At 46.9% G+C, this 24144-nt stretch overlaps 2 protein-coding genes across 2 annotated transcripts; one reads left to right on the forward strand and one right to left on the reverse strand.

Annotated features, from left to right (window-relative positions):
- Positions 1 to 1123: 1123 nt before the first annotated feature.
- Positions 1124 to 21499, reverse strand: LOC101919527 (probable E3 ubiquitin-protein ligase HERC3). The gene is made up of 23 exons (XM_055796599.1): positions 21338 to 21499; positions 20388 to 20520; positions 20023 to 20099; positions 19266 to 19487; positions 18429 to 18520; positions 17707 to 17837; positions 16789 to 16937; positions 16416 to 16492; positions 16008 to 16102; positions 14089 to 14148; positions 13230 to 13332; positions 12887 to 13070; positions 12369 to 12547; positions 11147 to 11242; positions 9845 to 9949; positions 9648 to 9770; positions 6363 to 6503; positions 6116 to 6282; positions 4969 to 5035; positions 4685 to 4764; positions 3488 to 3671; positions 2999 to 3098; positions 1124 to 2364 (listed from the first exon to the last, which is right to left on the reverse strand). The coding sequence occupies exons 1-23, from the start codon at positions 21417 to 21419 to the stop codon at positions 2150 to 2152; spliced, it is 2862 nt and encodes a 953-aa protein (XP_055652574.1). The 5' UTR covers positions 21420 to 21499; the 3' UTR covers positions 1124 to 2149.
- PIGY (phosphatidylinositol glycan anchor biosynthesis class Y) lies at positions 7017 to 7880 on the forward strand. Its single transcript, XM_027779939.2, has one exon. The coding sequence runs from the start codon at positions 7159 to 7161 to the stop codon at positions 7387 to 7389; it is 231 nt and encodes a 76-aa protein (XP_027635740.1). The 5' UTR covers positions 7017 to 7158; the 3' UTR covers positions 7390 to 7880.
- Positions 21500 to 24144: the final 2645 nt, after the last annotated feature.

The raw sequence follows: 24144 nt of genomic DNA on the forward strand, positions 1-24144 counted from the left end.
CCTTGAAAGTTACGCTGAGCTTTAATCTCCCATGTGATGTTGCATCATACATGATGAGAAGGAAATTCCTCTAGGCTCTAAATAAACCTATTATCATTTAATCGCTAATGGGCTATTTTGAAATCCAAACAGAATGCATCTTTTGTGCAGTTGCACAGCACAGAAGATCACTCTGGATTTCCAAGGCCTAAAGGAGGCTTAGAAAAAAACCATGAAAAATGAAATAAGCAGCCAGGAACAGGCTGGTGAAGAACAGTGGGCTAAGCTGCCACAACAGAAAGCTGCGATGGTGTGGCAGCATCAGCTGGGCATGGGATGGGGACCCTCTGGCTCAATGGGGACAACAGCTTGGGGTTTCTGCCAGTTCCCTCTTTCCACAAAGATACACCTGCAGCAGGGTAGTGCCTTTCCCAGAGGACGCAAGCATCCCTCTGGTGCATTGTCTGCCCCAGGAGGGTGAGGGGGACAGGGGTTAGCTCTCCACAGGGCATGTCCCCTTGCTCCCCTTGGCTGGCAGCTGGCATCCTCCTAGGCACTACTTCCCCTCTTCCTGTCGCCACAACTGTGTCACCTGCTTTCCCATATCACCCTGGTACTTGAGGTGAGTGCTTTAAGTTTTTCTTTACTAATTACTATACTGTAACTTAAAAGGAAGCTCTCTTTTTCTTAGTATGTAACAATATCCTTTTTACTATTCATAAATTCATAAATAATGCTTATGTCTTTCCTAGGAAACATTTACTTTCCTAAAGAAAAAAAAAAATATCACTAGCCTAACAGTCACTTCCAAAAAAGGTTTATATCATTTACTGGCATTTCAGAGAGGCAGCCTCCCTGGTCCAAGAGGGTGTGCATGTGATACCCAACACAAAGTCAAGACAGAACAGGAAGTAAAAATTCCTGTCGTCTTCTCGCTTTCAATTTTTACATTCATCTAAAGCACAATCTGCACCAAACGTGAAAGACCTTGACTGGTTCAGCCTATGCAATCCTTCTATTTGAATTAGACTTACATCAGCCTTTGACTCCTCTTGTGAATGTCTTCCTGGTAACAATGAGGACAGAAAACACAGATAGAATCAAGCATAGGCTGCATAACCAAGGAAGAACACAACTACAGGTGTGAAAATTAATCAATCATCATTTAATTCAACACAATAAAAGTTTTCTGTACATAAGTTTATCCACTGACACATTTAACATACAAACGGACAGATAAGACTGCTGAAAAATCATGACTGTTCTCTCTCTCTCTCTCTCTCTCCATATATTTCACACGAAGCAAAATACACAGAAAACCACACATCCTGCCCTCACATCCCGCCTGACAGTGTCAGCATCCTGCCAGGGTTAGGCACTGTTTCCACAATGAGCTTCCAGCAGCCCTGCAGGCCTCAAGCCCGCAGGGTTCTGTAGACAGAGCTGTTCTGCAAGCCTGAAATTTTGATTTAATTGCCAAGTATCTCCTCAGAAGATATAAAGAAACATGACAAATACCACAGTTTTATTGCACTAAATAATTAAAAGTCCATTAATGCATTACAAATACAGCTTTTGACAAAGTCTAGGAGTGATCAAATCCTTATCCTAAGAACTTCTCTCAGGTAAGTCAAAGGCCATATGCAGGTAAGCACAGGCTGCTCCTTCAATTCACAGTCTGCAGGAACATGTCTCTTTAGCGTTAGCTGTTCCCCAAAAGAATTCTTAACTAATGCAGATGAAAACTTTACCCTAGCATTTACTCTTGCAACAATGACTGACTAGCATATACTGGTTGCATGTTTGGTAATGTACAAATCGCAAAACCCCTGCTGCTGAAAGCTCACCAGCTAAACAAGATCAGCACAGCGTAGACAGGTTGCACATATATTTAAATATACTTGGTTATCAGCTTGCTTCTTGGAAGTGGGTTAAATAGGATTCTTCTTTCCTAACTTTATAATCTAACAATCAGGTATCCAGTCTACGCTCATTTTTATAATCAATATAAAATCTTAGTGAATGCACACACCCAAATGTTTATAAAGTGCAGTGAAAATAAGGCAGGGTAGAAACCAGTAAGTCAACTGGAGTTATTAAGAGAAAAATATGACAAGTGAAACAAAGACTTGGGTTTTTGTTTTTGCTTTAAAGTGCTCCTGACCAAGAGTTAGGGCAAGCCAAAATTTTCATTATGCTCTATAGCATCAAGCAACTTTTTCTTGAGTATTCTTTTATTTCTGTATCTGGGGAGAAACAAAATATGGCTGCAGGTATTGACAAAAGGATACATCTCGTCTGGATTTTCTACTTGAGGATCTGCAATAGAAAATCTAAAACAGTCCAGTGCATAGCAAGGGATTCGATCAGACCCTGACAAAAAAGCTGAAGGGGAAAAAGAAAAACAAAAAAACATTAGCAAATTTAGAAAAAAACATGATAATGTTATCACAGGATGAAAATCATGAGGGAAAATTAAGTGTAAAAATATGGCTCTTTCCATAAGCTAATCATTTTGCTTTGTTGAATTTGTACCTGAATATGATAAATCCTCTTGCTGATTCATAATCATTATAAGCCCTCTTTTACTTTTACTTATACAGACCCTGTGGATGACAAAGGCCAGGCTATGTTTGACCTTCTGCATTTAAAAAGGATGAGCTACCTTCTGCAATCCTTTGAGAAAGCTAAACTGCTTACGTCAACATAGTCTGCTCACACGAGTCGAGGCCTCTGACCAAAAACCAGTAACCATAAAATTAAGGGATAAAGTAATTGCAAGTTTCAAGGTAGTCAGAAGCACTCAGGCAAGCCTCAAGGGATGTAGGGAGAGTCAGAGCTGTGCCTGTGCAATTTTTTGTGCCATTTCTTTGTGGCTTTCACTAGAAAATACGGCAGGCAGACACAGGGATGTGTCAAAAAGCTGTTTGGAACTATCGCATTTTTCATGTGCATCTAAAATGTGTGTTGTGGGGGAAAGAAAAGGGCTATGAAAAAATTAAAATGCTTGATACATTACCAAGAAACATTTTCTTTTTTTCTTCTGGGAGCTTGTGAAACACCGTCCAAAAATTCCCAATGATTTGATCTAGCTTTTTATACTGTATGTAAATCACATTCTGTCGAAGAGATAAAAATAAAACAGGTCAGTTAATCCTCACTATTTCCATTTTTATTTAAAATAACAACAGTTTATCCGATAAATTTTATAATCCTGTTCATAGATATTCAAATCCTCTTAGTGTCTGGAATCTGTTTGTTCATTTGTTTTTCAAAGATTCATATGACAACCCTTGAGCTATGATTTGATTTTTAGTCCTCTCTGTTCTTGTACCTGATGTAGTTTAGAAACAGACTCAAAATGGTGACACAATTAAAAAAAAAACCAAAAAACAAAAAGTCCCTTGAGCTTCTGGTTTTTGTTCATGACCTATGCACTCAGCAAAGGAACATGTCAAGAGCTTATGCTCAGCAGTATAGCAGAAAGCACTGTGCTTGTATCCAATACCTCTTCCAGCAGATGCCAGTCAAATTTTGTATGTCCCTGAAGAACAATCTGGAGCTCTGCAGGGAGAAACATCTTCCACTTTCTAGCTGGGCAGCCTCTTAAAAACCCTTGCATAAAGTCCTCAAATGGCTTCCGTATTGATTCATTGAACACGTAATTCACATACAAGTCAACAAATTCTTTCCTGCAAAGATACATTCATCAAACAAGCAATGCAATAGGTGCTTTTTTAAAAGGGGAATTATAGAGGACTTTATTCCTTATTCCTTTATTCCGTATGACCTGCTCTACTGTAAAGATTCAGTCCTTACTGAAAGCAGTCAACACTGCCAATTATTTATTCACTGAATAAGCTGGGAGGATCATCACAAATAAAAGAGAATGCTGGCCAACATGGATTCATTTTGATAACACTCCTTGTACTTCATGTGAACAGTCCAATGAAATCCTATCAGACATGTCACTAGTAAGATGGAACCTAGCAGCCCTAAATGGTGTAAATTCAGCAAACCCCCCACTGAATGCTGAGGAATTCAATGCCCTGAAATCAAAATAGGTATTTGCACAGCTGCTTATCAGTACAGTTTTACCCTTGCATTTGTGATGGGGATTTGTCTAGTGACATTGCACTCGTACAATCAACTCAATGTAAACACTATACTTCAAGCTTCCTAAACAGCCCTTTCACGCATCCCTATTGGTCCTCAAACTCAGGCCATAGAATTTCTCTCTCTCCCCTGTGCTGAAGTTAATATTGACACAACAGATTGATAGATCGCTCTTTCTCTGTTATATACAAGATACATTCCGTATATGCAAATAAGCAGGCAGCATTTTGCTTTTAAGAAGAAACTTATACAGGTGTACCTATAGCTGGAGCTCCCAGACAAACTGTCTGTATTTCCAAGAAAATATTGTTTCGGGGTATTTTATACATTTGTTAGGAATTCCCCTGATAAGGCCAAGCATGTCTGTATATGCAGATGCCAGGATGTCCAAGGATCCCCTTCTTACCCACTGCTTACACAAACTGCCAATGTCTGGTACATATGCAGAAAGTAAATCAAGAACTGAAAGCATACAACCTGTTGGACCAAGACCAACAGCACAATGCTGATGTTCAGTACTTTCTGGATATAGATATGGTATTTCATACACTCACAACAAGACAACAGATATAGGAAAAATAAAACTGACCTGTTATCCCTAGTGACAGGAATGTTGGCACCATTTTTTTTTAGTTCAATGGCAACCGTGGAACCTCCTTCTTCCATTATCTACGTAAACAAATGAAAACATTGGATGTTACATCTATAAATGACAGATACATATGTGCTACATCTATCATTCTTTCTTTCTACAGGGTCTGACATGGTACTCTTACTAGTTTGAGTTTACAGACAAGTTGTGTCATTTGCAGTGGGACACCATCTTGCCCGAGTACATACATGGCATGTCTGAAGGGCAAAATAATGTTTTACCGTGAAGTCCATGTCCAGGCTCTCGAGGATTTGATCGCATTCTTCATCCAAAATTCCCTGAAGACTCCTTTCAAAAAACAAGGAGGAAAAAACAGAGAAGAAACGTGACCATTCAATGCACTTTCAAATTCTGCTGAAAACCACCCTTTCACAAGCAGTATTTAAATGCACGTATATACACAACACCTATACTCACACAGAACCTTTATGTATGGCCCTAAACTGATCTATACACTTACATCCCACTGCTGCCAAGAGATGAGGGCAAATGCCTTCACCTCAAAGGACTCCAGGCAAGTCCATCACCACACCCTGTGGGGATAACTTTACAGAAAGTTCAGTAGCAAGTGCGCTTGGACCACAGCCGAGTTCTTCCAGATATCATCTAGCGAGGAACTGTGGATCAGAGGGATGATCTGAAAGAACTGTTTTGGGGTGCAGCACCTCTCAAAGTATTGCAGGTGAGCTGACATTTCACTTCACTGAGGACTCTTTTGCACCTTGACACAGTCATTGGCTTGTTGGATGGGGTTCCCATCTTCTCGGCTATTTATAGCACTTGCACAGAAAACTGGGCATCAGAGACCTAGAGGCTTTACATTGGTGGCAGCAGCACCTCTCCCTGTTGTATCTGCCTGAAACCTCCTTTCCCAGCTCGTGGAAACCCTGCATGCGGGCTCTCACATTTGGCACAACTGCAGCGTATGGTAACACCGTGCTTGTGTGTAACATTGTGGAAACTGATAATTAGCAAATCAGAGAAAAAACCAACATTAGTAATTGGGTGCTTAGTTCTTTCAAGTCTCAACTACAGCTCAGAGCGTTTGGAACTATATGTTCACTCCGTGGACTTAAGCTTACACGGAGCAGAAATCTGACCCCTCCTAAGCCATGGGGCTTGGCTTTTAGTTTTGGCAGTGCCGGCCTCTGTTTAAGAGCAACATCTGTGCCTTGGGCAAGGGCCACCTTGGGAAGCTGTGGCCTTCAGCAGCTCCATGGTGGCCAACGTAGCTGCCACGGGCACCCTGAACACAGCCCTGGGGATCTCCGCGCCCAGTGTTGAGCTGTGAGCCCAGCCTTGGCCATGGCCTCCCAGCAAGAGCTCAGGCTGCGGCTGGCCTGCACCGGGCCCACGGCTGGCTCGTACCGGGCTGCGACTGGCATCAGCTCCTCGAGGTCCTGCAGGGTGGGCGCCAGGCCCAGCAGCTTTTTATAGAGAGCCCTGGGGAAGGGGACAGGCACCACGCTCCCGTGATACAGGGCCATTCCGAACAGCGTCCCGACCCGGTGGAAGGTGTCCTCGCAGCTCGGCACCTGGTTAAAAAACAAGCAGGTAAGAAAAGCCGTGACTGCCCCCGCCCCGGGCTCCCCGCCCCCGTGGGCCGGCTCCTTACCTGGGTGGGGAACCAGGCCAGGCCGGAGGCCAGGCGGCAGAAGGCCCCGGTACCGGGCTGGCAGAGGGTCCTGGCGGCCACGCTGAAGAGCTCCTGGGTCAGCCCGCCTCCGTCCTGGCCGGCCTCGCCCACGAAGGACACCTGCAAGCCCCGAGACACCCATAGCGCCGGCGGCAGCGGCACCCGCGGGCGGAGCGGAACCCCCGTGGCGCACCGCGGCGCAGCCCGGGCCGGGCCGGCGGCGCACCGGAAGCGGCGCGGCGGGGGGGGGGCGGCGGCCATGCTGCGCGGCGGCGGGCGCGGAGCGGCGGCGGTGCTGCGGGGGGCGGCGGGCGGCCGCGCAGCGAGCGGCGGGCAGGACCGGGACCCCGACCCGGGGCAGGGATCGGGATCGGCGCGGCCGCAGCCGCTGGAGCCGTCGCTGCTGCGCTTCCTGGTGTGCCCGCTGTCCAAGCGGCCGCTGAGGTGAGCGCCCCGCTGCCCGCCCTCGGCCCGCTGCTGCCCCCGGTCGAGCGAGGGGGGCTGCCGAGGGGCAGGGCCAGGTTACTCACGCCTCTTTTCATTGTGGTTTGTTGTTTGTTTTGGGTTTTTTTCCCCGACTTGCCTGGCCAGGTACGAAGAGGCTACCAACGAGCTCATTAACGAGGAGCTGGGCATTGCGTACCCCGTCATCGATGGCATCCCGAACATGATCCCGGAGGCTGCCAGGACGACTCAGAAGAAGCCCCCAGCCGAGGGCTTGAAGCAGCCCTGAGGCCTCGCCAGCCACAGCAGCCTACTGGGACTGGTGGGACTGATGGCGGGAGGAGGCGTGCTCCCCTCCCTGCCCACGCTGACTGTGCTGGTGCCCCTCCTGTCCCTAGCGGGCTTGTTTTACTCGGCCAGTGTCGATGAAACCTTCCCACAGGGCTGCACCAGCACAAACAGCTTATGTTTCTACAGTCTCCTCCTTCCTGTTACAATACCGGTTTATGTATTCTTCCACCTGTGGACCTGGATGGGGATTAAGCTTTTTAGGCACAACTAGTGCGATGCATTTGCTAACCCCTGGGCTTCTCTAAAGTAGCTCCATTTATTTAATCTCATCAGGTATTGCAGTTGATTTGAGAGATTTCCCTTCTGGCGCTAGTGACTGTCATCATTTTCCTAGTATTAGCTGGAACTGTATGAAGTCATCTGCAGCAGCCTGTTAATTACTACTAAGGCAGATAAAGAGGAGGAATAACAAGAAGCATCAATTCTTTCTAGTGTATCCCTTCAAGAGCGTTGTGTGTTTGTAGTGGCACAAATTAATATCTTCTAGGTGGTGATTGGTTTTATGAGGAACAACTGTACCCTGTCTGAAATAACTGATCTTAAATAATAAGCAATAACTATGCAGCGATAGGAATTGTTCTTTGAATTACAAGCTTTGGCTTTGTTTTGAACCGATGTGTGTACTGAAATGTATTTCTCTCACTGTCAGAAGAACATAATTAGGCTGACGTTTAATAACAAAACTTGAGTTAAATGAAGACACATTTACTTGGATGATAGCCATGTCTGTGTGTCCAATAGCTGCTTGCTTGGGTTTTTTGGTTTGTTTGCTGTTTTTTTTCAGGGGTTGGGGGGTTTGTTGGGGTGGGGGTTGGTAAGAAAAAGATGGGGAAATGACAGCACTACAGAAAGGATGTACTTCTGCATTTGGGGGTTTTGTCAGAGTGGCCTCCAACATATTCCAGTGTCTGTTTAGGAGATGTGTGTCCCTGTACTATTTGTTAAATGTGTCTGATTGCCCTGGTTTCATAGCCAGGCTAGGTCATCTTTGTTAAAGAGGCATCTGCTTACATGTTAGAGTAAAAATCACTCAAACTGAGCCCAGAATTTGGTAGCCAGGTTGGCAGCTACAAATGTTAAGTATGTAGAGTATCTTTCCCCTTAGCACTATCTTCTCCTCAGTAGTGCAGGAACAGAAGATACTTTTGCTAAATACTTCAACCTTCCTTGTTTTCATTTACAGCAACACTGGAGAATGGAGTGACAGACCACTATGAGGATGTCACATGCAGAGTTCTTGGTACTGTCTGCCAAAATGTCTTAATGGGACACAGCTACGAGGGGGACAGGCTAATGCTACAATAATCTATTACAAAGCTTTCTGGTTTATGTTTTGCTCCTGAGTGGTTTGTAGCTGCAATGCAAACACATTAATGTCCCTTACCTGCTGAAAAGTGGAGGAATGCAGCACCAAGTTGTAAATACTACAGACTTAAGTGTCTCTTGGTGGGATACTAACAGTGCAGTTAAATTATCAGGCTGCTGCTGAGCAAATAATGCTTTGATGGGCAGTATGAAAGGCAGTGCCCACAAGAGGTGTATTCGAGAGCTGACTAGCTAAGTGCAACTGTTTATCGGGGCTCCTTGTACAATCAGTGGAGAGAGACTAGATCTAGAGGACAGTACAGAGGCAAGCCTTCTCACCTCCATAAATACATGCCTCTTTCAGCTGATGTTGTGAGGAAGGGGGAAGGAAAGGTAACTCTCGGACCCATTGTGAATCTTCTAAGTGTACAGGAAGGAAAAGCTTTGACAGCTCTGGTTGGCAAGAAGGCTCACTTGGAAAGAACCAGAACTGGGTAACAGGGTACTGATGTTTATAGTTCCCGCTGCGCAGGTGTGGTGCCAGACTCTGACAGCCCTTGTGTCAGTGACTGACATGGTACATGGTCCCTGAGCTGAGCTCTGCTCTGGGCAGGTGCCCTGCTCCCACGTCAGCAATCTAACAGCTTTTGCAGGGCAGGGCTAGAAATACAGCTGTATTTCGTCTCTCTTGCTGTTACTATCCTTCTTTCCCTTCAGGCAGCATCTCCATGAGAGAAATGGCTTTTGTGGCTACGTTGCTTGCTGCCCTCTTAAGGCTGGCACCCCAGCGACCAGGTTTTTCACGTACAGCAAACTAGCCTAGAGTCTTTAAAGTCAGCCTAGCAGTAGTAGTAATGGACTTCACCAATTACCGGTTTCCTGCATGACTCCAAAGCAACCTCACAGTAAATAGCACTGCCACTTGCATTTGACTTACCGCAACAAAGCTTGATGGCTACCTGGAATAAGAATGTAAGATACTGCCCTCCGGATTTACTGTGCATCCCCCATAGAACATGTTTTGTAATAATTCAATGAGTAGCTGTTCTGCTGTATGCTCAGTAATACTGAAACCCTTCTACCAATACTTTAGTAACACTGAAAACCAAAGAACACTGCAGCAATGTATTTGGAGCTAACAAATAATATACTTTGGTATCTTACCTTTAAGATCTTTCTGAATTGCTGCGTTGATGCATCATTTAGATGGGTCCATATGTCTTGCAGAAGGCACCATCTTCTGACTGGAAAATCCCAGTGTTCCTGGACTAATGCTGTTAAGTGTCTCTGAAGACAGAAGTAACAGTCTGTTAGCAGTGTGTTTATCTCTTCTAGATTGTAAAAAAATCGGCCACACTTACATCTCTAAAGGTGCTGGCCAGAGTCTTGCATTCTGTATAATGAACAATGACCTTGTCTTGCATGTCAAAGATGCATGGATATTTGCTCAGCATCCATAGGGACGTCTGAAATGACAAGGAAAAGAAAAAGATGTGTTGATTTTTCTCTTGCAAAATCAGAGTTTGGGGATACATGTGTAGACTGAACTGCCAGTCTGTACCCTGGCAAACTCCCGTATCTCTGAAATATGCCCTTGTTCTGTACATCAATGCTACACCAACAGAGGCACGCTTTCTAAAACCAGCTTCTAAACACCTCTGTGAGTGGGAAACCCCGCTGGAGAGGCACCTGAGCTGTCTGCGCAAGCAGACACTTGTGTTACAGTGCCCCAGGAATAAAACAGATTGTGATTTTAATAGCTTCTTCTGTAATTCAGCTAAACCAAAACACACTGTAAAAATGCCCTGGATACCCAGGTCATGGTACATTGTTGTTAAAACCTGTTGCATTTATTATCTGTAATCTCAACAGTAGATATTGGTATACAAAATAATCTACTTCAAAGTGTTACACCTCCAGTGTGATAAGGAAGCAACTTCAGATAATGTCCTTTTTGGCTTTTGATTCTATACTGTTTCTCAGACCTCCTCCACTCTGGTTAATTGGTACAAATTTGGTACATTAGGAAATTAAAGCTTATGAAGGAGTTAAGCAGTTGCCCTGCAAATTCCAGACAAGTTGCCAGAAAACTGCATTTTTTGCCTAAGGAAGCCCCTACTATCCAGGTTCCCATTTCATACTCCTTCCTGTGACGCCAGTTGCACCAAATGCATTTGGTAGCCAATTTTCGCTCCTCCGTATCATCAAGAAATGAACCATTTCACAGATTATCTTTTATTACCACGGCTTTGTTTTTAGATTTAAATAAATTGAAATGCTCAATAGGGTTTCTATGTAGAAGTTTAAAGAGACCTCACAATATTTCTGTTAATTAAACATAATAAAACCCAGAGGAACAAGAAGTATAGCAACCATCCCCTCATGGTGCTGTTTCACACTGACCATCAGTTCAACACAAACAGAGCTGCTTAAGATGTTGGAGGACAGCTCTGGGTCATCTCAAGGAAGGTGCTATTGTAGCTGCTAAAAAACTGGGATGGTGAATGGTTTGCATAATTTAGAACAGCTGGAGGACTAGGGAAAATACATTGTCTTTGAGAGGTACTGGGCTAGCGTCTAGAGTTGACTTCATATATATCAACTCATGCCAATAAAACGGGGGGGGGGAGTGTTTTGCACGGCTGGTAAGGTTATATACTTACTTCTTTATTGAAGGACCAACATAATGCGACAATCGCTTTCACTGGAGGCACATAGAAGTTGTTTGCTTGTACTCTGAAACCAGTTCTGGAGTTCACCTGCATTGATACATGCAATATGAAAAGGGGTGTGAGCAGATCTAGCGAGCTGTGCGCCTGTGTGGCAAGACAGAACTAAGGAGTAACAGGGCTTTCAGCAGAAAGAGCTCTGAGACCCTGCACAGAAGCAGGATAGAAGTGCTACGAGTAGCACAGCGCTCAGCAGTGACCAGTCTCAGAAAGCCACGTATAAACTAGTAGGAAAGCAATTTTCATTTACAGTGAAGATCCCTTAACAAGACTCCATGAGGAAAGGTATGTTTCACTTTGGGTATCTTTCATGTTGCAGGACAATCTGAAGTTCCCTATTCACGTTCATACTTGTTGCCTGGCAAAGGTAGGATCTTTGGGAGGACGGTGAACATGTAAAGCTCCAAATGATGTAGCCACTTACGGAGGAGCAGGCCTGCTGCACTTCTGAGTTTATTTATCTAGATAAATGCAGATTCAAAAGTCTAAACTTTGAGGCCCAAATCTGCATTCTCAGCCAAAAGGATATTCAACTCTGAACAAAATTTAACGACTCTTTGATTCATACTAAGTGCATGCTTGAACTCTTGACTTTCCTAAACTTTGAACATCTCAGCAGGAGAAAGGATGGTTGTCAAGAAGAATGCAGTTATTGCCCCTTTTATTCCCCTTGCTTGTGTGCAGCTGAAGATGCTCTGTTGTCCCAGAAAATTTCTCAGGCAACAGGTTCTTAAAGCATCACACAGCATTACTGTGGCACCCACGATGCGCCAAGCAGGAGGGTTGTCTTTCAAGTGCTGTAAGCAGTTACTGGGGTGAGGGATCTCACCAGCAGAAAGGGGAATGGGACACCACGTCCACAGCCCTGTACGCATCGATGCATGTGCTCCTCACACCACCAAAAGCATCCCTCCCCCTGGCAGGGCCTGTAACGTCCTTCAGCTCTTCATTTCTATAGAGGGTCAACCAGGCACAACTCCAGAGCAGGATTCCTTCAAAGCTATGCTGGTGTACAGCAGAAAAGATTCCTGAAACCATGTCAAGTGACATGTTCCCTTGTAAGAAGGAAACCCAGAAAATTCAAGTAAAAAAGGATTAAAATACTCTAGCTCATACTGATACACCCTATCTGATCAGGGTCCAAAGACTCTCTCACCTGGTAAAGAATCTGCAGTATTTGCAGAGTCACTGTTTCATGTGGGTGCAGGCTGAAGGGGTCTCTTAGGCTTTCTGTGACTTCCAGGAAAAAATCAATCAGGTTTTTCTCCGAAACCCTCTGATATATAGTGACCAGCTCCTTGAAAAAGGCTGTTTCTAGATTTGACCATAGGCATTCTGCAAAGAAAACAGCTAGTGAAGTATCTGTCACAGGTAACATGCAAATAACTGCCATTTCTGGAAAAAGCTACATTTTCTCTTTTAATCAAATGAACTAAACAAAAAAAAAAAAAAAAACCAAAAAAAAGGCTCAATTTTGCACTACAAAAATTAGGAAATCTCAGACTGAGATTTTTTTTTGCTTATGTCTTGCTGCATAGTCCCCATGTTTCTACCAAAAGCATTTCTTTCAGGCTGAACTCTGGAACAAATTACATCAGCAATACTAACTCTTGCTCTGCAGATGAAAATGACCAAGCATTTAAATCATTTGGTTCTATCATCATAAAACCCTACCAAGAGTTTGTAGGTCCTTTGGCTGGAGCTTCAAGATAGCTTGTGCTAGAAGCCTGAGAGAATGGTAAGAGCTGTCATCCTCTCCCTGCAGAAGGAAAGGCAAGATCAAGTAGACTCTGAAATTTTCAGGTGAGATGGGAGAGGAAGACAATGATGGCAGTAACTTCTCCACCTCCCTTTGCACCTTCAAAGGAAAAAAAAAAAAAAGACAAGAATTAAAAAGGCAATTATGTTTTGCCAAAATCATCTATGAATTAGGTTGGCATGAAATTCCCAAGTTTCAAGCACAAATCCAGGGCTCCTCAGTAACTGTGTAGTGAGAATCTTTATATCAGATCCTTACCTCCTGAAAGACTTTTGGCTGCATGCTGATCTTCTCATAGAAATGTTTCACTTCTGACACGTCTACACCTGAGACTTCTTTGGAAGTTTTGAAATGTTTGTCTCTATCACAAAGGAAAAAAATAAAACCAACTCATGTGAGAAGCTGGGTTTGTTACTGACGAAGCAGTGAAACACCCTAACATCAGAAAATACTTGGAAAGTTCAGCCCCAGCTCCAGCGGGTATAATTTCATCTGTTCTAAGAAGATATCCTCACTGTGGTGTGACCTGTTGAATATTCTGTCTTTCCTGCCTTGTGTGGCTGTGTACTGTTAATGGTGGGGTTCCTGTATTTCACCCTAAAATGACTTGCACTTCTGCGCTGGGAGGAGCTATTGTGGAGCCTTTGGGACCTGTAACATTGCCTAAAGGGATTACCACCCTCTGTGAAAAGTCACCGTAGGATAATCTGCCAGATGTGAGCTTCTATAGCAAATTTCAATATGGCTGGGGGGATAAAACCCTTAATTTTAGCTTGGGTTTTGAAAAATACAGACTTGCTTCTCGCAAATTCAGATACGACTAATTCTCTACATACGAAGCCTAAAATAACACTTTCTGCGTCATGTTTGGTACAAATTTGGTACATTAGGAAATTAAAGCTTATGAAGGAGTTAAGCAGTTGCCCTGCAAATTCCAGACGAGTTGCCAGAAAAGTGCATTTTTTGCCTAAGGAAGTCCCTACTATCCATGTTTCCATTTCATACTCCTTCCTGTGACGCCAGTTGCACCAAATGCATTCGGTAGCCAATTTTCACTCCTCCGTATCAGTTTTCACGCAGCCAATACATTCTGTTATGTCTAAGTCGTGCACACTACCTTTTCTCCAGGAAGCTTCCATTGATGCAAGCCTCAGATGAAAAGATGAGTCTGATATTCCTGATGGTAAAAAAGAAACCAAAGTCAATCCTTTCAACTTCACGTTTTTAATACTGAATGATATTCCTGATGGTAAAAAAGAAACCAAAGTCAATCCTTTCAACTTCACGTTTTTAATACTGAAAGAACAAAAAATGTGTATACGAGTGTGTCTGCACTCAACCACATGAAAGTTTTCTTAGCACCACTGTACTGACAGTGTTGCAGAAGAGATTGTATTCAAGGAGTTGGCGATCTCCAGCAAGCCAGCCCTGCTCTCCTGGGCCTTGTAAGGGAACCTGCTCCTGTCGGTGGGTGTTATGATGGAGATACCTTCCCCTGACAGGCTGGGATGGTATCTGGTGTCCTGGTTTCGGCTGGGACAGAGTTAATTTTCTCCTCGGTAGCTGGTGCAGTGCTGTGGTTTCGGTTCGGTGTGAGAACACTGCTGACAGCACACGGGTGGGTTTGGTTGTTGCTGGGTGAGGGTCAGACCCAGTCAAGGGCTTTTCAGTTTCTTAGAAACTGGGAGGGGACACAGCCGGGACAGGTGACCCAAACTGGCCAAAGGGATATTCCATAACATAGGATGTCGTGCTGAGTATATATAAACTGGGGGAAGAAGGAGGAAGGGGGATGTTTGGAGCGATAGCATTTGTCTTCCCAAGCCACCATTACGCGTGATGGAGCCCTGCCTTCCTGGGGATGGCTGGGCAACTGCCTGCCCATGGGGAGTGAGGAATGAATGCCTTGTTCTGCTCTGCTTGCACAGCTTTTGCTTTACCTATTAAACTGCCTTTATCTCAACCCACAAGTTTTCTCACTTCCACTCTTCTGATTCTCTCCCCCATCCCACTGGGCGGAGTGAGCAAGCAGCTGTGTGGTGCTTAGCTGCCAGCTGGGGTTAAACCTCAACATCTGGTTAGGTTTGTTATACAAAATAAAAGGCACTGGAGGAGGAACCCCTCCACTGGCAGGGCCTTTGTAGCAGGCTGGGGGAAAATCCATCAGAGTATCCATTTGCTGCTGTGTGAAAGCTGGGTTCCCAGCATCTGAAGGGACACTAGGCTTACTCACTACCTGTATTCCTGGTTCTACTCTTATTAAAGCAGCTATTTTATTAAGATATTTGCTGTCAGGCCCTTCCTATTGAGATCTGGAAAGAACCCTCTCAACAACCACTTTCCAGATGATCCAAACCACACTAAAAATGGTCAGGGAAACGCTTAGATCCAAATCAGCCAAGACTTTTAAATGCTCAAAATCAGCAGCTGGGATTAGACTTGGCCAAAGAAAATAACCTCCCACATAAGATCTGAAAAAAGGCTACATAATCATAATTCTCAGCCCTAAGTGTAAGGTTTCCCACAGTAGTATATACTTACTGCTTTTGAAAATGGGTAATTTTTTTTTGAAAATGTGTTACCCTTTTTCAAGTGCTTTTGAAAATGGGTAACTAAAGAAGGGATCACTGATTTTTAAATGCTGACACACACAAAACATTCCAGTTTGGGTACTCTGGATTACAATTTTTGCACAAGGTCTCGGTCTGTCTGCAGACTGAATCTTTCGGTGATTTAACCTGTCGGCTCTTCATCAACTTAATAACCATTCTGCTCAAGACGAGGGGGAGGACAGGCTTCCAAAGGCAAGCAGTAAGTCTGCTCTGTTCCTGCAAAAGGGTTATTGAAGGGTTGTTGCTTATGAACAGCTCTTCTTTTCCTGTGCAAAAAACTAGGTAAGAAGTGCTGGTACAAGACTCCATCTCAGCTAAATTCCTGAACATCAGTTCCTACAACAGTCTCCAGAAATAAGAATTTTTAGAGAAGATCATGTATCAGAGGAAAAAAAACCAACAAACCAGCAGGTTTCTGACTTACTTTCTTATACTGTTCCAATCTTGCAAACTGGAATTAGAAATCCATGCATCCACTTCTTCACCCTTCAGAGTGGCAATTCCATTCAAATAGGAATTCTGTGTGAAATGCATGAAAATATTGGCAAGATTACAGGTCTAGCAGATGGGATTCTTTTTTTCAAGCCAATCATTACAAGATTTCGGCCTAAGTATGAACAAATTAATGGTCAATCACAGCATGATCCAGATGCACTAACCACAGAACAGATATATAGTATTGCATACAAGTTAGTTTCTGGGTAAGCCTGGAAAGAACTGCAAGAGATGTATATGAACTTGGAGCACTAAAAGCAGGACAGAAAATCCAAATGTTTCCAGCAGTAACGTGAACAATGGTTAAATTAGAAGCCATGATCAAATATGCACATACCTGGTTGTCCTTGCAAAGGACAATACTTTGGTTTCCTCCTGTGATAATTTTGATCACCTTTTGTGACATGTTGCTTTCTGTGAACAAATAAAAAAGATGAAACAGTCATTATCTTCAGAGAGTTCAGCACACAGCACACAGTAAAAAAAAGCCCTCAGATAGTAGCTGTCTGTCTAAAAGTTGATTCTATGCAGCCATTACCCACAATGATAAATCAAGCAGCAAATGGAATTATCCGTTGTAGAATCTATTGGGATGACCAAGCAAGCATGAGATGTAATGTTAGTCTCGCGGTGTAAACATGAAATCAAGAAAGCAAGCATCTCCCTGGGAGAAACAGATACAGATTGTACACATCTGCAGTGGTCATTACCCTGACAGGATTTTCCAGAGTTCACTGGTAAATCGATGGGAAGTGGTATCAACTGATTAGGCTTTCTCTCATCTCCCAGCTGTCCTTCTTCACCAGAACCAAAGAAATAGACTTTGTCCAAGGAAGGGACATAGACCAGGGTGTGCTGTCTGTTCAGAAAAAGAAAAATGGTCATACTAAGCTAATACCACTGGGCTAGTCAGAACCAAATTTACAGATAATGTTTTCAGAGGGGATAGCTGAGGCTTGTCTTTAGAAGCCCTGAAGGTCCAGCTGCAGAATCCTTTTAACCAAAGTCTTAGAACCCTTCCTTGCATAAACAGGCAGCAATAAAGGAACATCAGGACTCAAATCTATACTGTCCTCTAATATTAGTGATTTACCCGGGTTCCACATACAAAAATAAAGGGTTATGCCTTGCTAGATTCACGTCCTGCCATTTTTACAAGCACAACTTTTGTGCTGCTGAGCATGATACAAAGCCCAGGAAAGTTGACAGGACACTTTTTCTGGCCCAGTTCCAGAAAGGCAGAATGAAATTGGGTAATTACCACCGCTCTTTAACTCTTTCTAAGGACGCACCAGTTTGTCAAAGCGAAAAGGAATTCGGTGACCTTCCTTGACAAAGGCTTTTGACAGGCTTTTGCCCTTTGGAACCCAGTACACCCTTCATTTCTTACAAGATCGAAAAACCAAGGGCTTCTGGGGTTTTGCCCTCTCCCTCTGCTTGGCAGGGGCTGAGGGTTTTGCTTTTGCTGGGGCAGAAGGGTGGCTTACACTTGGAGAGTGGTCAATATTCTGACAGTGCTGACCTACCGGGATGCAGGTTCAACATCCCGGTGACTCCCCTCCCTACTGTTCTCCAGCGATTCCCCTAGGACCTTGACCTTAGAAGGGATGTTATTGGTACTGTCCCACCTGCCGCAGGCAACCTGCGAGACTCTCGCTCCCCACAGCTCAGCCACCACACGAGGCACGAGTTCATTCCGGGTGGAGTTGTGACCAAGCTGGCCGGCCCCTCCAGCTCCAAAGGTGCACACCAACCCCTCCTTGAAGGTGAAGGAACAAACAACAGGATCGCCGCATCATTAATGATGTTCAGATGGTCACCACGGAGTGACAGCCGGCACGACACAGTTAAACAGGACTTGATACAAAACATCCCCGATTCAAACGCAGGTGGCTAGGTGGCGTTCACATCAAGCCTAACCCTACACTGTAATGGCCAAATCATTTAACTCCTGAGAAAAGCAATTTAGCTCCTGAGAATAACTCCCTGTCACTTAAGAATTTTACTTTTATGAGTGAACCCAAGTGAATTAGGTATTGGTCACATTTTCTGAAGTCCCCAATATGCTATAAAAAAAGAAAATATTTTCAAAAAGTACTGTAAGTGGAACTGCACCTCTTTGCCCCAGAACTCCCATTCACCACATCCCTGCAAAAGTTTGCGTGCAGGTGACGGGAATGTGAGAAAAGGCCAGTTTTCCCAATAGCTTAGTAAGCATCCCTTGGGGATCAGCTTCAAACTCGGATGGAAGCAGGCGTTGCCGTCCCAGTTTCTCTGTGCTGACTTTCAGCAATGTTATCTTTTATTGCAGGGTGAGGTCTCAGACGCTGAATTTCCATTTCAGACTCACCTTGGAGAGAACTGCAGTATGATCTGCCCCACATGAGATAAATACAGTCTTCCAGTGCTCCAACGCTCCGATGTACGATGGGCAGCTCCTGTCTGGAAAGAAGATAGTGCTGCTAAAGTGAAAGAGTGCTGGGGGGTCTCACACAAAGAAAGATTTAGAAAATATGGAGGGTTTGCACTTTTCAGTCCTCTCTTACAGGAATTCATGCATTTACAGCTTGGGTTTAAGTTGTTTTCTACCCTCCATGATAACATATTCTTTCTTACAATGTTCTGTCTTTTTTCATAGGATTGTCTTTTCATTTACATTTGATCTGAAACAACGCAGTGCTTTCACATCTGCTTGCCAAAAGGCACTTGGCTTCAAAATATCTGACTCTCAAGGGTGTGGGCTCATTCAGATCCCACTGACTTCAGGTTGTCTCTGGCTAGGGCACCTCTGCTGTAGCCTTCTAGGTTTGAAGACAATGGGTGATTTTAATTCTTCTCTCACCTTGTGTTTACAGAGAATTACAGAAGGCAGAGAGGTATAAAATTAGTTTATTTCATGCAAGACTGCCTGGAGAGAGAATGGGAGTGGAAAGAGACCTCTGAGACATGAGGTTTTAAGAGCCTGTGCTATCCAGTTGGCCACATAAAATGAATGGAAGTTCTCTGTAGAAAGTCCCTGCATGACCTTTCTGGTCAGGAAACAGAACTTACCCAGATATACTTTCTCCAAATGACTTTACCATCCACCGCTGCTCTAAAGGGGCTTGACAGTCCTGAGGAGCCACTCCTGTGTCTGCGGGAAGCTCACTGGCCAGGAAAACACCTTCCTACTGCTGTCCTTCCTTACCTTCTGTGTCTCCGAGTCCCAGCTGTCCAAAATCGTTTTTTCCCCAGGAGTACACAGCTCCAGAGAGTGATACAACAGCACTGTGAGCTCTTCCAGCAGCAATTTGAGCGAGCGAGATGCCCTTCAGTCTTTCTACCAGCTGTGGTTTGGGAATGCGCGTGGTTTGGCTCCCCACTCCGAGCTGTCCATGGGCGTTCTGGCCCCAGGTGAAGAGCTCACCTCCTTCACACACAGAACAAAAGAAAACAGGTCAGCCTCACTGCTTCCTTTGAGTGTTTGCATTTTGGGAGTGGGAGCGAAAATCAGCGCTGTTTTCAGAGACCGAGCTCCAAGGTGAGACCATCACCTGCAGCTAGAAGTCCCTCTTTGCTTCTGACCCCTTTGGGGTGGTCCCATACTGCCCGTGTGATGGAGCACAGCAAGAATAAAGGCAGGGTGTGCTTCCACCTCTAAAACCAACCAGAGAGGTGCTCCAACTTAAGAGTGAGCAGGTCTGGTGACCGCAGAGCGAGGTGGCTATGTCTGCTTTCCACAATGCACCTTTGCAGAGGGGTTGTGCTCAGGGACCAGAGGGAGACAGAGCTGCAGGTCCCTGGGTACTGGGACAGCCAGCACACTTTGTGTCCCCTACCCACCGCTCATTGCTCTCTAATGGTGTCACCAACTACTGGAAGTTGTTCAAACACTCCCTTCTGAGAGCAAGCCTGCCATAATGTGACTCCCATCTGGAGGAAAAAATGTGGTTGAAAGAGGTTACCTCTGGTTAGCGCCATGGCATGCTCGTCCCCACATGCTATTTGAACAATATCTTTGTTTCCTAGTTCTTTCACCAGCCTACAAAAATAAGGAGAAAAAAATAGATAGATGCTGTGCCATGAGACAAAGTAAAGGATGAAGATCGTCTGCTCACCGAATCCCAGCACATTTAGCGGGAATTACACGGAAAAATATAGGTCGCCTGTAAGCTGATTCACTCTACTACCTAGTAATGGAAGGTTAAAGTTCCAGTTCCCTCTCTACAACAGGAGCGTGCCTCAGTTTCAGGGACGTTACCTTCAGGAAAAGCGGGCCGCATTTTCTGAGAGCTCCCATCCCAACCTCCACCCCACGAAAGCTTCTTACCTTGTCTTAGAGCCGGCGGCTGAAGCTGTAACCCAGCCTTCGGAAAGCTTCCCATCAGGGGAGAGAACAAGGGTATGTGTTGCATCGTGGTTTGAGCATTGCACCTTCTCGTTCCTCTGCGACTGCACGTGTTCTGCAGAACAAATACAGACAGGCACGACAGTCACGCCAAGGCAGAGGGCATCCTAACCATCTTGGCCCCCTCCCCAAGTTCTCTGTGTGTTACCCGCCTTCACCAAGAGCTTCTGCTCCTCAGGAAAAAGTGAGACAAGCGTGTACAACTTATTTTCTCCAGCCCCTTGGGGTTTCAGTGTCCTACCCACTTCATGCCAGATGACTCTCCTGACTAGCACTAAAAGACATTTCTCCATCTCTTAGGCTGCTCTGCCACCAGCTGCCAAGACGATCAGCGAAACGTCAGCAAGAAGCACACTCCGTTACTTTTGCACAGCTGTGGAGAGTGTCCCGGGGAGATAAAGCACTTCTTGAGGTACCTGATCACCCCAGATTTGTCACAGCCTTGGGGGTGGGATGCCTTGAAGTCGGATGTTTTACTGGAGAAGCAATGACGGAGAATTCAGAAACCGCCTACGTAGAGCTGAAGGATGTCCCTTCTGGTCTGCAGCTGAGGGGCTGCAGGTGCTCCCCCGACCCCGGGGCACCAGCCAGACACCGTCATTCGTGTGCAGCCCCACCGCAGCACAGGCGCCTGAGACCCGGGATGCCCAAGCTGAAAGGTGCGCCCCGGCACAGCCTGCCCCCACTCGCTGCTGGAGGCTCGCCGTCCACCCTGCTCGCACCTCCCCCGTGCGTGCAGCCTGAGGGAGATCCGTGCCCATTGCCCAGCACAGCCTCCCTCGGCGCGCTCGGCTCCGGGGGCGAGTGCAGCCCGCAGCCGGGAGGCTCCCGGCCCCGGCCCCCGGCCGCCCCCCCGCTCCCCCGGTCGCTACCTCCCGTCTGCCGCGGCCGCTGCGCGGAGCCGCTTCCCCGGCCCCGCCGACGCCGCTGCTGCTGCCGCCGTCCCGCCGCCATCTCCCCGCTCGCCGGTCCCCGCCGGCCGCCCGGCAGCTCGGCGGCAGCCCCGGGAACGCCCCGCCCCGGCGGGGAAACGGAACCGAAACCGAAACTTGGCGGGTGCCGCGGCAGCGGGAGGAGCCGCAGCGGGCGCGACCGCCCCCGGAGCGGTAAACACGCAGCCCTGCCTGAGCACGCGTGAGCTGCCGGGCTGGGGGCGCTGCCGGGCTGGGGGCGCTGCCGGGCTGGGGGCGCTGCCGGGCTGGGGGGGCTGCCGGGCTGGGGGCGCTGCCGGGCTGGGGGCGCTGCCTGGTCCCCCCGGCCGGCGGCGGGAGGGCGGAGGGCGGGCAGGGCACCGCGGGGTGCAGTGGGGAAAAGGCACCCGTTTGCCTTAATTACTCGTCTCGGCGAGTGACCCGCCCGTGTCCCTCCACAGCTTTCCATGGGCTCAGAGACCTGCCCTGCTGCTCCCTGGATCCTGAGAGCCCGTGCGAAGCCGGGGGGCTGCCTGGCGGGGTGAAGCCGAGCACAGGTGAAATGGCCGCTTCAGGAATGTATCAACATCTGAAAGCCGTCTGCGTCCATTCTTGGACAGTCTCTCCTACCGTCTGCTCAACCTCCCCCTTACCTTCAAAGACCCTGGAAGCTTCCCCCCGGGAAAGGCCACCCCACCTGCCCACCCCCCACGCTTTCTCACAGGAGTGGTGCACGCAGGCCCATCGTGATGGTGAAATCGGGGATGCCCGTGATGAAGTGGATCAAAACACCTAAGAGCCTTTTCACTGTATTCCTCGTAGCGTCCACTGATTAACTGAATTCAGTCTGCTCAAGAAAATTTAATGCTGCTGAACACTAAGCACAGATCTTGGCGGGGAACCCAACAAAAGACCCAAGAAGCACAACATGGATCCCCAGATTTATGCTGGCATCCACTGAAACACAGTGGAAAATTCACTACTGAGATGCCAGGAGCATTTAATGGAATACATTTGAATGTAGCAGCCTGTGGCGCACAAAAAGGCACGCGGAAGTCCCTGGCGTGAAGAAAGAAGAATGTGGAGGAGCCATGGAAGCAAAGCAAGGTGACCCTGGGGCTTACAGTAGCTGACTTCCCCCCAGGGAGGTGCAACCCAGTCTGTGTTTCCCAGCCACCTCCCTGCACCCACTATGGGGACCTTATCTCCTTCCACAGTATGTAGGAAGGTCTTGAGATCTAGAAATGCAGAGCCAGAGCTGTGAGGCCAAAGCACGAGCTACAAAGGGACACTAGAGGTCCTTCTGCACCACAGTATGAACCGTCTCCTCCTTGGGAGGAAAAACCGCTCCAAGCAGAGGCTTGGAGATTGAAGAGATTGAAGAGGCTCAAATTAAGAGATTTGAGGGGAGGAAAGGAAACACGTTGATGTCCTTCTTCCTTTTGGAGCTACATCTTTCCTCCCACCAAACGGACCGTTGACAGTGACTTCATGTCAGAAAGGCTCGCTCTGGTAACCTGCTGCAGGTTCCTGAAACACCCTGTGGGTCTCTGCCCAAGGGGTATCAGGGCTGGTGATAGTCTGATCAACAGGAATCTGGGGGTCCGTGAGGGAGATGCCTGGCAACTAGCAGGAGACAGAGGAAAGAGGTGAACTGTGCAAAATGGATTTCATAGCTAGAACTGGGTTTCACAGATGTCTGTTAATACTTTGTCCATTTCACCCCTTTTTGTGTGACTTACCCAGAAAAAAAAAAAAAAAAACCAAAAACAACAAAAAACCACCACACGACAAAAACCACAAACCAAAAGCAAAACCCCAAATTCCCATGTGTCAAACCTTGCGCTTGGTGTACTGCTTGGTTATGAGGGCAGCCCCTTTCCCAGGAGAACAGCACAAAGCACATCCAGGGTGAGGGGAATGGAGAAATCCAAGGAAATGGCTGCAGTTGCCATGATGTCCCAGGTGGAATGTCCATCCCTTGGTGGGCCCCAGGGAGCCAAGGAAGCACACAGTGGAAGCCCATTCCCACAGTGTCAGCAGCTGAGCAGGCACAATCGGGTCAGTCCTTCCAGTGCAAATTTGGGAGCGTGGGGAACTGGCAGCCCCCCTCAGCCAGTCTGTCTGACTCACAGCCCCCAGCTGCTCCACATGGGAAAGGACACAGTGACGCAGGGGCCACCCAGTAGGACACAACCTCTGACAACCCATACTGGGCAGTGCCGCATCCCCGCGTTTCGCAGCGAGGGACACCGATGACTGCCATCCTTCCCTCTCGCAGTGCCGAGGCAGTGCCCGCGGTGCTGGTCCAGCAGTACCGGGGCTGAGCATCGCCTCAGCCTGCACTGCTTGCCCGAGATGAAGCCCCACAGGTGCAGCCAGGCCCGGGGAGGGGGAATGAGCTTGAGGGCAGATGAGAGACCCCTGCACGCCCCACCGCCCTCGGGGTCTAACAGCGTTGCCATGCTTTGGGGCTCTGCACTTTCTCAGCACCATCCCGACAGACTCAAGCAGCATCTCCCAGTGCTGCCCGAGGAATACTCGCAGTTTCTGCTGGTGACAACATCCCCCAGCCCCTCGGGGATCCCTCAGGAGCCACCCGGGGGCAGGTGCGACAAGCCAAGGTGAACAAAGCCAGCGGGCGACAACGTTGTTCCCAGTATGTGCGCTTGAACCTGACAGCTGTGCTCCCCTCCCCGCTCCCGCTGGAGGCCGGCGGCTCGGGCGGTCACCGGGGCCCTGCAGCCCCGCGGCTGGGGGCTGAGCCC

This window comes from Falco peregrinus, chromosome 2 (genome assembly GCF_023634155.1).
Source record: "Falco peregrinus isolate bFalPer1 chromosome 2, bFalPer1.pri, whole genome shotgun sequence".
Lineage (NCBI taxonomy): Eukaryota > Metazoa > Chordata > Aves > Falconiformes > Falconidae > Falco > Falco peregrinus.